Source organism: Typopeltis vanoorti, chromosome 15, assembly GCF_054136105.1.
Source record: "Typopeltis vanoorti isolate ZY-2024b chromosome 15, IOZ_Tvanoo_1.0, whole genome shotgun sequence".
In the NCBI taxonomy this organism is placed as follows: Eukaryota; Metazoa; Arthropoda; class Arachnida; order Uropygi; family Thelyphonidae; genus Typopeltis; species Typopeltis vanoorti.
The window spans coordinates 56,391,299-56,406,238 of NC_143563.1; the positions used below are offsets into that span (position 1 = coordinate 56,391,299).

At 37.4% G+C, this 14,940-nt stretch overlaps 1 protein-coding gene across 1 annotated transcript in view; it reads left to right on the top strand.

Moving 5' to 3' along the window:
* Positions 1–3,170: 3,170 nt before the first annotated feature.
* The window catches only part of LOC150098777 (protein OS-9-like), a 210,522-nt gene continuing 198,752 nt past the window's right edge, over positions 3,171–14,940 (top strand). Inside the window, exon 1 of the mRNA XM_090405721.1 lies at positions 3,171–3,415. Within this exon, the coding sequence (XP_090261847.1) occupies positions 3,242–3,415 (174 nt within the window). The 5' untranslated portion in view covers positions 3,171–3,241. The remainder of the gene's footprint in view (positions 3,416–14,940) is intronic.

The window sequence follows — 14,940 nt, forward strand, 5'->3', positions numbered from 1 at the left end:
TTGCTGATTTTTTGTATAAATGTTAATCAATAAGCATTTATATAATATATAAATGTTGATATAAATCTTTTATATAAATGTAAATTGTATTCAATGGAACATATAGAAATAAATTTCTTCCTGGTAGGGGTATGGGACACCCCCCCCTCTCCAAAAAAAAATCATTTCATCATATCTGTCTTAAATACATTCCATGTCGCCGCACTCATTGCAGTCTCAGGCAATGGATTCTAATCACCAAATACTCTACATGGAAAAACATTGTCCTCACTCCCTTGCACACATCTTTCTTACAAAATACCCAAGATTATCTCTATGGTTCTACTTCTTCCACAATTCTATGTAAAACCTCTTCCACGTTTATTATTAATAACATCTAATTGCATTTTCTCAATATGTCTTCATAATATACATTGAAAAACAAAAAACTAACTATTCAAACATCTCTGGACTCTTTCCAGTATATCTTGCCCTTTTGAAAACCAGGTGACTATATTTGTGTACAGTAATTGATATCGGTCTAATCAAATCAGTATATGATGAAACCATGATATACTTCTAAACGTCAGTGATCTTCGCATGACTGCCATAATCTGCTGTGTTGTCCTCACAATGTATCTATATGTTCCCGATATTTTGGGTTCTTTTTCATGATCATTCCTAAATCCTCATATCCTCTAATCCTCTCTAAGATATTCTCACTTATTCTTGGCATTACTTTTGTTTAACCAGTTTTACAAAGGGTTTAGCTATTTTAGTTTGTCGCTGTATTCTCTCTGGGAAGAAAAGCCAGAATGCCTGCATTCTGTTCTTTGTTTCCCAAATGTTAAAACATACTTTTTACATTAAATGTGTTACTCTACCCACTTGTGTATTTAGCTAGTGTATGGAAAGCCCTCTCAAAAGCCGTACCCTTCACAGTTCCTTACAACTTTACATCATCTGCAAACAATAGCATGTATCCATTGATATGCCAATATCATCAAAATACAAGTTAAAGAGTAATATCACCAAAATAGACATTTGAGGCACACCTCTATTGATTTTTCTCTTCTGGAAAATTGCTCCTGTATACACAACCTGCTAAGACAATCTGATATCCAACCATCACAGCTCACTAATGATTAATCCAATCTGCACGAATTTAATTACCAGTTACCATTATCCAATGCCTTCTTCACTTGTTTCAATAAGTAAGCTGACTGATAAAACACGATCTTCCTTTTGCAAACCACCCTACCTATCAAAGAAGTATGCTGCTGTTATGAATCGGTTCTGAATTTTGGTCCTAAAGAACTTCTCTAACGCTTTAATCACAACTTCAGACAGAGAATAGCCTATAATTCGAAGCCTTAGTCTTATCACCAGAGCCTCAGTAGCTCAGTCAGTACAATCAAAGCCCATTGGTCGGAAAAACTTGGTTTCGATTCCTGTCCATGACGGGAGTAATCTTTATCTGGTCTCTTTCCACTAAAGGTGAGTTAACCGTTTCATTCGGAGGTAGTGGTTCTTCATCTGGATATTGGCGTTTTTCGTCCCCCAAAACATGCAAACCGTCCAATGAACACACACACACACACACACACACACACACACACACACACACACACACACACACACACACACACACACACACACACACACACACACACATGGATTTACAGTCATAAAACTTACGACAATATGTGGAAGAGATAGGGTTCTCGCTATATGTCTTAACTCCCGTAGTTAATAGTGAGTCACAGCATGGTAGTCAACCTCCTATTTAGATGCCACTTGAATGGGATGGAACGGGAGTCTTATCACCTCCCTTATGATACAGAACATTGTCCATTTTCCACTCCTTTGAAGCTTGGCTCAATGCAAGACTGTAGAAAAGGTATATCAAGGTTGTTATTAACTTCCTGGAACATTCCCTCAAAACACTAAAGGTGATATGTCATGAAGCCCTATAGTCTGATTAACATTGAGTTTCCTCAATTCCTCATATATTTCTTCACTCACTATCAGTTGTCTCCTTCTCTTTTCCCACTCCACTCAAGTTCTTCATGTGACATTCAGAAAATGAAATACCTTTATGAATTGCTCATTTAACAAATCAATTACATTCTCTGCAGTAGTTATCATTCTGGAGCCTCCATAGCTCAGTCAGTATAGACGAAGCCCTTTGGTCGGAAAGACCTTGGTTCGATTCCCATCAGTGATGTGAGGAACCTTTATCTGGTCTCTTTCAACTAAATGTGAGTTAGCCATTCTCATACGGAGGTAGGGGAAGTTTTCATCCGGAAACTCAGATGAAAACAGGCAAACCTGCTCCGTGAACACACATGGATTACAGACACGATACGTTCCAGCCGTATGCCCGTCCGGAGCCCGGATAAAATTGGAGGGTTGGGGAAAGCAATGGTGAACTACTCTGTAAAATTCTCTCCAGGAACACATTGTCGGCAATGCCTACAAATTCACCTACATGCGTGAGCGACTGAAAATGGAAATCCAGGTTATCACAACGACTGTCATCCGTCTATAATCATTCGTTTTTCTGTGCTCTATGTGTCGAAAAAATTCCCTCCGATTTCTTTTGCTACCCTTACATGAAGTTCCTCGCTTGCTCTTCCCCCACCCCTTCTCGTGCAACTGGTTGCCAGTCATCATGTGATGCTTCCCTAATGCCTTCTCCTTCTTCTTTTTCTTCTTCCAGGCTGCATGTCTTATCCTTTATTTCATCCATTTTATACCTCTATTTAGCGTCTTCATCTTTAAAATATATTTTTACATTGTCTTCACTAGATAGTTCTTGAGCAGTGCGAAAGCAGCAGCATTGATCTCCTTTCAATCCAGTAGTTGTACTAAAGTACTGGTTATTCTTTTTGTTTGTTTGTTTTTCTTTTCTCACCAAACTTCATAATTTTCCTCTCTGGATCTTAAAAAAATTCTCATAATCTACAAAGGAAGATTTATAATTTGTTTGTTTTCATTACATTTAATATTCGAAAGTGATAAAACTGATTATATCTCTCACTATTTATTTCTAATCACTATTCGAATACTAGGTTGTACCATATTATGAATATGGATTTTTTAATCAGCTAAATTTTTATTTGTTTCCGTAGGTGGCGTATTAGTAGAAATTTTGTTTCACGTCTGTTTTTTAAACACGTCATGTTGTCTAATAGTTTTGAACGTGTTTTGTATGTGGTGTTACGGGTCAAAATTTAAACATTTATTTTTGTAAATTGTCATGGTACTCGCAGGAAAAGCATGGGAGAGTTTGTGCAGTTTTCTTAATTTATTTTGTTTGTTAATAATAACTCTTTGTACAAATTGCGATGTAACATTTTGTTTGTTTAGTTTGGAAGAACTGAAACCTGTTATTTATGAGATTGACATATTAAACACGCCAGTAAAACTGGAAGTAAGCCCCTTCATTTAATCTTTTTATTTTCCTAATCATTCTAATATTTTTTAGCATAGTTTATTTTTGCACTTTCATTCATTACTTGATTAGTAACATACGATATAAACGAACGTTATATTTAAAAAAAAAAAAAAAATCATAAATGCCGCGATGTTTAAAAGATTGGACAAATTTTTACATTTTCGGAAATGATGGCTAACCTCTGCAAGCGTTGTTCTCAAAGGGTTTTGCGAACACTGTTACGCAGTCAGCATTAAACAAAAAAATTTGTGCAAGTTGTTCTTAAAAGGTCCGTTTTACAAATGGTTTTGAGCATAACCCTGGATTAGTGTGTAGCAGTTCTTTCTTTTTTTTTAATGAGAGGGTATTTTATTATTATTTAAAAAATTATTATTACGTGACACTTCCAAGGAATCCAAAGACTCATCCAGGGAGGGCACCTACTTTTCAACTCTCCCTCCAACACTCAATCCACCAACAGCAGTAAACTGCTTCATCTACACCAATGCCATCTACTGTCCACCGCTGCCAATAGTGTTTTTACAGACAATCACGAACATTCATGCCCAAAGCAGGATTCAAACCTGCAGCCTTTTGGCTGGAGAGCAGATACGCTAACCACTCGGCCAACCAGGCTGGCACTTGGTGAATGAAAAAACTTTGGAATTCCATCTCCCCCCAAAAAAAAAGATGTGATGTTAATTGATATGACAATTTGAAGAATTTGATCTGGGCAGAGTTTTTTTTATTACCTGACACCTTCTTCCATCAATTCTAATGCATTATTATGTTGGCAATTCCATTGAGTTATCAGACTCTCTAAGGAAGGTTCTAAATATTTCACTAAACAGTAATCAACATTTCCACAATATTTGTCATATTTTGCTTTGATAGAACTCGCTTTGGTAATATTCTGTGGCTAATATGCTGATGATTCACTCCATTTATTGTAATAATTTTAATTTGGGATCAAGATTTCGTGAAAGAAAGGTTGAAAATCTATGTAGATTTAGCACCTCAATAGCGCAATTGGAAGAACGATGGTACGTTGCGCCTTCAATTAGAAAAGGCCTAAGTTCAATTCCCGTCGTGACAGGAGGAATCTTTATACGGATTTTTCAATTGAAGGTGAATTAGCTGATCTCATACAGAAGTAGCAGGGTTTTTTCTCCTGGAAACTCAGGTTTTTCATCCACATGCAGATAAATCGGCCCTTCAGAACATACGCAATTTACAGACAAAAAATACTAGCTGTGGTGGTGGTTGTTGTGGGTGGTAGGTGGCGTTGGTATATATCAGTGTTTCTCAACCTGTGGTCCGTGATGATGGGACAGGTGGTCTGCAGGCAGACTTAAATTAATTGAATAAATATATATTTTTTAATTATCCAAACAAAACAAATTAAAATTGAATAAGTAAGTAAAAATTACTGAAATCAAATGGAGACTTAAAAAACCAACAAATAGCGTCAGAATGTTCAAAGGCAGAAGCAATAAAACTATATTGTTGTTCACTTCACCCCTCTTTTATTATTCGTCATTCTGCCGCTAAATTTGTAGCGGCAAAATGACAAACAATAAAAGAGGGGTGAAGTGAACAACAATATAGTTTTATTGCCATAGACAGTATGGCAAGATTTCTTAAACGCCAAAAACGTGCCGCATGGGGTGCCCCCCCCCCCCCCCCCGCCAGTTATGCCTCTGTAACTCGGTGGTCCATAGAATTGTTTTAGGTATTTTACTGGTCCTTGGACTTAAAAAGGTTGAAAAATGCTGGTGTAGATGCTTGGTAGTAGAAGTTCGGTATAGTAGTGGAGATGGGGAGTTGTACAGGACTATTATTATTATTATTCGTGACACCTCCAAGGAGTCCTTCGGACTCCTTGGAGGTGTCACGAATAATAATAATAATAGTCATCTTTACTAACCATTTACTTGCTCAGTTTCCAGGGATTACCCCCTTCGTTTTCCCCTACTAGTTATGTACTGAAAATTTTTCTCTGTATCAATCATATAAGAATCTGCGTAGTTTGTATGCCTGTCATAAGAATGTTAGATTTGATTAGGAGATTGCATGGGAAGTGGTAAAGGAATGTTTGAGGGAGGTAATGGCAGACTGCATACCTAGAGTTAGGAGAGTAAATCAAGTGGGAGTTAAATGGATGAATATCACCTTTAGCTGGAGCTTACAAATAAAGAAACAATTGTGAAGGGAATTTAAGGAAAAAAGTGGCCAGCCAGCAGGCACATGAAACAGTACAAGGCACAGGCCAGAAAGGTAACTAGTGTGGCAAGAAAGGCAATAGCAGTGTATGAAAGGAAGTTAGCAATACAGGCTAAAGATAATCCCAAACATTCTTTCAACATGCTGCAGGTAAAAGAAATAATGTGTATGGCAGAATGATTTTAATGAATGCTGATGGTAGGGAGGTAATTGAAGCAGTCGAAATACTAGAATTACTAAGTGAACACTTTGCAAGAGTAGGTCATCCAGGTAGTGATATTTCAGGAATGAGAGCGGCACAGGCTTATGATTCATCATGGAGAGACCCAAGCTGTCAACATGATATCTATTATACTTGAAACTATTAACAGAAAAAGCATTTACAACTGACTCAGGCAATCCATTCCATTCATTCACCACTCTCAAAGCAAAAAAATGTCCTCACACTCTTGCTAACCACATTCTTACCCAACTTCCAGGGATGCTCTTGTTCTTCTCCCTTTAGCCAAATGCTGAAACATTTCCCCTGCATTAATCCTATAAAATCCTTTAAGTAACTTAAATGTTTCTATTATATCTTCCTTTTTCGCCTATCACCCAACTTTTGCAATCCAGAAACTTTCAATCTATCCTCATAGTAAGCATTCCACGGACCACTCACATCTGGATCCTCTCCACCACTTTCTCATCCCTGAGAAACTCTGGTGACCAAACCTGAGCACAGTAATCTAAATGTGGTTGTATAAAGGCTTCATAAAAAGGAATAATAACTCCTTTATCTCTGTTTCTTAGTGTGTTCATCAATAACCAGCTAACCCTGTGAGCTACCCTGGCTACCTTAGCTGTATATCCTCTAAACTCAAACTTTGTGTCTACTACTACTACCCTGAAATCCCTGGCTTCAATTTCCTGGCATTCGGTTTCCTAAATGTGGTACACAGCTTGTAAACTTCGTATGCCAAAATGCATAACTTTACACTTTTCCACATTAAATTGACATCCATTATGTTTTACCCATACTGTCAAGCTAATTGATTAACTATTAACTTATCCAACTTTCCATCATCAGCAAACAACAATATCTCCCTTCAAATTATTTCCTATTAAATCAAACAGCAGTGGTCCAAGCACAGAGCCCTGTGATACACCAGTAGTCACCTGCTTTCTCCTGGATTCTGTTCCTCAATATACTACTTTCTGATATATCCATCAACCACTCTACAGTGATTCTACTAGACCTTGCTAAAGCCTTTGATAGGATACCACATGGAATTCTAATAAGTAAACTGCAGCATATGAGAATGGATATAGGGTTGGTGAGATGGATAGGAGGGTGGTTGATGGAGAGATATCAGAGAGTGGTTTATTCAGGAGTAGAGTCCAAAAAGTCGACCCGTGACTAGCAGTGTGCCGCAGGGTTCTGTTCTTGGACTGCTACTGTTTAATTTGTTCATTAACGATATAGGAAAGGATCTGAGAGGAATTGTGCATCTGTTTGCAGATGATGCAAAGTTAGGTAGAGCAATAATGAATGCTCATGATGTCAAAATTTTGCAGGATGATTTGAATAGTTTGGAGGACTGGGCTAAGGAGAATGATGTCAATTTAATGTGGAAAAATGTAAGGTTTTGCATTTTGGGGTGAAAAGATTAGCAGCAGTATATCACATTGGAACTGTACTCCAGGAGATTGACGGAGCCAGGGATTTGGGAGTGTTGGTGGATAGGGAGTTGAAGTTTAGGGGATACATCGCAAAAGTGGCAAAATCAGCTCATCAGATCACTTGGTTGCTGATAAATACTTTAACAAGCAGAGACAAACAGGTTATTGTTCCTCTGTATCGAGCCTTGATAAGATCCCATCTAGACTACTGTGCCCAGATATAGGCACCAGGGTTTCTTCTCGATGGGGAGTGGTGGAGAGGATCCAGAGACAAGTGACCAAGATAATAGCAGGACTATGGAATGAACCATATGAGAACAGGTTGAAGATTTGTGGGCTGCAGAAATTGGTTGATAGGTGGAAAAGGGGTGATATGATTGAGACATTCAAATTACTGAAGAGTTTCTATAAGATTAATTCAGAAGATATTTTTGAGAATAGGACTGGTAGTGGGAGGACTAGGGGCCATCCATGGAAGCTTGGTAAGGGTGTGGTTAGCAAGGGTGTTAGAGCTAGGTTTTTTACTTGGAGAGTGGTAAATGATTGGACTAAGCTGCCAGACTCGGTTGTGGGTGCAATCACTGTAAATGAGTTCAAGGAGAAGTATGATAGATACTGTGTGAATGTTGGGCCATGATGCTGGGCCTCCCTCGATGAGTCTAAGGACTCCTTGGAGCTGCCTGTAATAATAATTCCCATTTGTTGCAGTTTGCATAATAGAGTTCCATGTGGTATCCTGTCAAACTCCTTTGCAAAATCCCACAGTATCATTGTGTAGCCATTCCCTTTATCCAACTCAGCTGTCATTTTATTATAAAAAGTTAATAGATTACTAAGGCATGACTACTTCACAAAGCCATGTTTCCCTTCTTAGAGTATCATATTCTTATCCATCCATTCCTGAATTCTCTTTTTGAGAAACTTTTCCAGTACTTTTACTATCACTCCTGAGATACTGATTGGTCTGTGATTTTCTACCACAAACTTAGATCCTCCTTTATGGAAAGGAATTATTTTGCCTTCTTTTCACTCACTTGGGACTTTGCCAGAGCTAAGACTTAAATTAAGCAGCCTAGTCAAAGGCTTCACCAATTTCCCTGCACATTCTCTTAAAATGTGATCCAATATCCCATCCAATCCTATGGGTGTATTTGTATTGAGATACCATAGTATCGTAAGTGCCTCCAAATCATCAACCTCTGTTCTCACATCTTGCATCAATTCACATCATATCTGTCATAACAGTATCTTCACTTGGATGATATATTCTTGCAAAATGACCGAGTAGTTCAACAATTTTGTCTGCCTCTGTTAACTCTCTGTCATCTGCACTCATTAAGCTAATTCTTCCACAGTCAGTCTTCCTCCCATGCTTATAACTACTTCTCATAATCTGAGTTTTCCCCATTTTACCATGCTTGTCATCTTTTGCTGATTCTTGTACTGTTCTTGAGTTAGCTGATCACCTTTCCCCTTATACGCTCCACAACATTTTCTTGTTTTAAGCTCATGCTTAATGATACTACTCATCCATGTAACTCCTACCTGATTTTCCTCCTCCTAACCTTGGGTATACAGTGTGATATTGGCTTCCTCCAGATATCCCCTGATGATTGCTTCTCATTGTGTCATAATCGCCTTATAATTCCACATGTGTTGCTTCCTACCAAGTCGACCAAATTATTACTTTCCACAATTGGAGGCAATGTAGTTATGGACATGTCTTCTGACCCTATAACAAGATCCAACACTCATAGCCTGAGTCCCCTCCATCACATTCTTCTTCAGTTAATTATCTTATTGTAAGTGTATAAATTCCATTTCCTTCCTACCATGTAATCGTTCCTCCTTCCAATGTATACCTCCGAAGTTGAAGTCTTCCTCTTTTTATGTATTAGGCCTAGCCTGTTATGGAGCTGTTCTTAGCCCTTCCAAACTGTATCCATCCTGAGGATAAGGTGGTTAGCCCTATGCTTCCCAGTCTGTGTCTGTAGATGAATGTGTTCACTGGGGCCAGTTTGCCTGTTCTGGTCGACAAAAACCTGGGTTTCCAGGTGAAAAAAAACCCTTACATCTGTATGAAACTGGCTAACTTTTTTTTTGTCGAAAGAGATCAGATAAAGGTTCCTCACGTCACTGACGGGAATCGAACCCATGTCTTTCCGACCAAAGGGCTTCATCTATACCCACTGAGCTACAGAGACTCTTCCAAAGTTGAAGTCCCCCATAATGATTACTCAACTTGAACTCGTACTAATCTGCTGATGTATGTCTTCCACATCATCTCTGGCACCCTATAGCTGCAAACAATTTTATATTTTGTCCTATTGTCCTCGATTTTGATCTTTTTGGCTTTGCACCTCTTGTTCCCCTTCCCCATTTTGTTTTCAGTTCTACTGATTTCTTGCTGTTTCTGCAGTCTTTCAGTCTTGTGCTTTGTCCTGTGAAGGACTACATATAAGTATGCAATTTCTCTATTCAAGTCTTCTTTTGTTTTCCTCAACTTCTGCCACTGCACTTTCAGTATTATCACTGATATTTGCATTTTCTGGTCTTGTATTCAGTGCTCCCTACTCTGTCATGCAATTTGTTCTCTCCACATTCACTTTCAAAGCATGTATTACACATGCCTCACTAGTTTTTCCACAAATTTCCAAACTCCTTCCACAAATCTTTCAACTTTAATGACGAATAGATCTTGCAAATTTTACACTGCACAAATTTTACACCACCAACTACAATGAACCGTAACTACACCAACACCATCTATCACCCACCACTAGTATTTTCAGAATCACAAACATCCATGCCCACATTAGGATTCGAACCCGCAGTCTTTTGGCTGGAGAATAGATATGCTAACCACTCGTCCAACCAGGGCGGCATGGTTGTTCAACAAAAACGCCTTGGCTACTATTGTTCTGCTCTACAAAATATATATAAGGAAATATAAAGTTTTACTTATGTCTAAACAACTCGGTCATCTCTTACACTTAGTCGTCGTCATTGTCCGGTAGCATCCTCTAGCAAGAGGGTTGCAGCAGATGAGCAGCTCTTCTTCATTTCTCTCTGTCTGTCTCTTCCATCATTCTTAAACCAGTCCATTCCACGATGTCATTAAACCACTCTCTAGTTGGTCTTCCGCGTCTTCTCTTCCCCTCAACTTTCCCTTGTAATATAGTTCTTGTCAGGTGTCCCGAAGAACCTCACAGAAGATGTCCTGCAAATCTAGTCTTGCTTTGCATAATATTCTTTAACAGTGTTCTTTCCATCCCAACTCGTCTTAAAACTTCTTGATTTGATATTCTTTCTGTATAGCTAATCTTTTCTATCTTTCTATAACACCACATTTCCAATGCATTCATTCTTTCCATATCTCTCTTTCTTAGTGTCCATGACTCACTTCCATAACTTGCAGTACTCCAAACTGTTGCTTTAACTATTCCAATTCTAACGCCTACTTTAGTGTTCTTGTTTATTAAAATTCTCTTCAATTCCATAAATGCCGATTTAGCTTTGCCTATTCTATTTCTAATGTCCAACTCTGAAGTTCCTTTCTCTGAGATCCAGCTACCTAAATATTGAAATCTTTCCTCCACATCACATCTCTTTTTTACATTATCTCCTATTTTTCTACCCATTATCATTATCTTGGTCTTTTTTGTGTTAATTCTTAGTCCATACTCTTTACAAGAGTTTTCAATTCTTTGAATAATTTGTTGTAACCCATTTTCACTTTCTGCCATCACTACTACATCATCCACATATCTTAAGTTATTAATGATTCTTCCGTTTATTTTTATTCCTTCTTCTACATCCTCAAGTGCCTCTCTAAACATTTGTTCACTATAAAAGTTAAACAGTAATGGTGATAACTTGCATCCTTGTCTGACTCCTCTCTCCACCGGGAATTCTCCTGTTTCCTCTCCATTTACACACACTGACGCTATTTGTGACCAATATAATCTCTTTAAAATTTCCAAATCATAAGAGTCAATATCAGTATTTTCTAGAATGTCAAACAGCCTTTCATGTTTCACTGTATCAAATGCCTTTTCAAAATCTAGAAATCCCAGAAACAACTTTCCACCATGGTTTAGTGTTTTCTCCCCAATAATTCTTAGACAAGTTATAGCCTCTCTAGTTCCTCTGTTGGTTCTGAATCCAAACTGTTCCTCGTTCATTTCTTTTTCTATTTTATTCCTAATTCTCTCTAAAATTATTTGCACCAGAATTTTTGCTGTGTGAGTTATAAGACTTATTGTTCTAAAATTGTTACAGTCCAAAACTCCTGTCTTTTTTGGAATGGGGATAAAAATCGATCTTCTAAACTTTTCTGGTAATTCTTGTCCTTCATAAATTCCGTTAATAATTTGCCATAACACTTCCATACCTTTTTCATCTATATTCCTTATAAGTTCTATCTGTATACCATCGATTCCAAGGGATTTTCCTTCTTTCATCTTTTGAGTTGCTAGATTCAATTCCTCCCTCATGATGCACAGTCTCTGCCCACTATGTTCTTTCCTTTGATTTTCTCCTCTTTCCCTGTCTTCATAAAGTTTACTTACATATTCTTCCCATCTCTGTAATATCTTCTCTTTTTCTAACAGAATTTCACCTCTTTCATTCTTGGTTGCTCCAGTCCTTAGCATCTTTCTCCTTCCTGACATCATATGAATGTTTTTATAAACACCTTTTATGTCCTTTCTTTCTGCCTTTGCTGTTGTATCTTTACTTATTTCATCTAACCACTCTTCCTTTTTCCTTCTTATCTCTCTTTGTATCTCCCTACTCAAGTCTTTATACTGCTTTTTTTTCTCCTCTGTTTTACTATTAACTAACGTTCTTCTTTGTGTTATTTTCCTCAAAATATTTTCTGCCATCCATGGTTTCTTTCTTTTCTTTCTTTCCTCCTCTTTTATTTGCTAAATGTAATTCTCTAGCAGTAATTATGCTTTCCTTCAGAATCTTCCATTTTTCACTTGCTTGCATCATCATTTTCTTGTATATTTCTCTCATTCATTTCTTCCTCTACTTTCTTTGAGAATTCATTCGCCGTACTTGGTATCTTCAGCTGCTCCATGTTCCATGATTTGTTCCATTTCCCTGTAGTTACCTTTTTTAGATTAATCCTTATCTTAGTTGACAACAATATGTGATCTGTATCACAGTCTGCTCCTGGATATGTTGTCACATCTTTTATAATGTTTCAATATCTTTTGTTTATCAAAATATAATCAATCTGATTTCTTCTACTATTTATATCCTCCCCTGGGGCTTTCCATGTGTACAGTCTTCTTGGATGTTTCTTAAACCAAGTGTTCATAATTGCTAAATCATGCTTTCTACAGAAATCCAACAACATATCTCCTCTTTCATTTCTCACTCCCAATCCAAATATCCCAACAATATCTTCCTCCCTTCCTCTTCCGATTTTTGCATTCATATCGCCTTGTATTATAATTATATCTTTTGTTTCTTTACATTTCAAGCCCTGTTCTATATCGCCATTACACTTAGAAAATAAATAAATACAATAAATGGACTTAGTATTTTTTTAAAAAAATTAAAAAAAAAAATTGCTTCTTTCCACAACATTACAAATTGATGATGTTCACCAAATATCCTCAAACCTGGCCAATGTTAATAAATGTAAAGTTATGAACTTCAATGTGATATCCAATGTCATATTATATTGTTGAGATCAGGAGTTTTAGTAGAAAAGAAGTTGAAGTTCAAGAGCCATATAGCAAAGATTGCAAATACAACTCAATTGCTTCTTTCCACAACATTACAAATTGATGACGTTCACCAAACATCCTCAAACCCAGCCCATGTTAATAAATGGAAAGTTATGAACTTCAATGTGATATCTAATGTCATATTATATTGTTGAGATCAGGAGTTTTAGTAGATAAGAAGTTGAAGTTCAAGGGCCATATAGCAAAGATTGCAAATACAACTCTCAAAGGACAATTGCAGTGTTGAAACAAACTTTGACATATAAAGAAGTCATTTTGCCTCTTTGATAAGACTTCACTCAGACTATTGTGCATGGGTCTATTGTCCTGGTTTCCATGGTGATTCTGATACAGTGGAGAAAATGCAAAGGAGAGAGTTAAAATGATATCAGAATTGTGGAATACTGCTGATTATGAATGCTGCTTTATGAATTTCTGCTGCTTATACAATTGTATGGTTACCTGGTCAGAATGCTACAAGAGAGGCTCCCCCAGCAGAGACCCTCTTTGCCAAGCCAGAGGGTGGGAGGCCACGTGGAAGACCAAGGACTCACTGGATAGATTATATCCAAAACCTTGGGTGGACACGTCTGGGAGTCTCATCAGAACACCTGAGCTTGGTGGTGGAGGATCGTGACTATTGGAAGTGCCTCTTGCAGCTGCTGTCCCCACAACCCAATTAGGAAAGGTAGGCCTTGAAGATGGATGGGTGGATGGTTATTATGAGGACATATTGAGAATTTGTAGACTACAGACATTAACAAACAGGAGATTGCAGGGTGATATGATTGAGATGGACTTTTAAGGATTTCTAAAAATTCTAAGGAAATTTTCATTTTATAGAGAGCGAGGAAAGGATAATAGGGCATCCTTGGAAATTGAGAATGAATGCTATCAAGAACTTGATGACAGCTAGATTTTTCTTTCATAGAGTGGTGTGTGATTGGAATAGATTACCATTGGATGTTGTGTGTGCAAGTAGTGGGAACGAATTCAAGAACAAGTATAACAGCTGGTGAGTGTAGTATGTGGCCTCCTTTGAGTCCCTGACACCTTTGAGGTCTCTTAAATTTTCACTATGTCAATACTCTGACATAGTGAAAGTACAAGCTCTTCAATTCTATAAAAGCCTGACTAATATCAGGAAATCTAATCTCATCACCATAAATACCAAAAACTCATCTGTGCAAAACCACTAGTCAAGCCTTATTTACATATGGTTCCCAGAAATGGAACATCGTTTATGGGAACTCAACGAGCAGTTAATATCATCAGTAGCTTTGGGGAAACATGCCTTTGATCAGTACTAGGATATACTTGGCAAGATCACATTCCTAATACTGTCATTCTTGAAGAAAGCCAGCATGACTCCCAATAAAATACAGTTCCGAAAAACTCAGCTGTGAGGTAGTTGGGACCCAAACTTAGATATCCACCTTCATTTACATTCAGTGCTCTTGTTTTCTACAGACCAACTAATGGTCACATGGAAGAGGAAGACCAATAAAATAGTTTTGGTGATAAATAAGCAGATTTTGTTTTGAAGATGACTCATGAACTATCTGACATTTACTATTTGGCACACAACAGGGCAACTTGACTCACCTTGATTTAATAAACTTTATTTCCATGAGTTATTGATATATGCATATTTTTGTATATATATTATTTCTCTATTCATGCATGAATAAATGATGATGAATCATTCTGCCTTTTACTTACCACATGCCAAAAGATCTCCATGGGATAATCTGGCTTGCACAGCTGATTTCCACTCATGCTATTTCATCTTTCTTACCATATGTGGCTAACGTTCTGGGCTGTGCATTGTACTCCTCATGTATTTCTAATCATCTTTAAATTTTCTCCACAAACTTTTTTGCATCTGCTTTA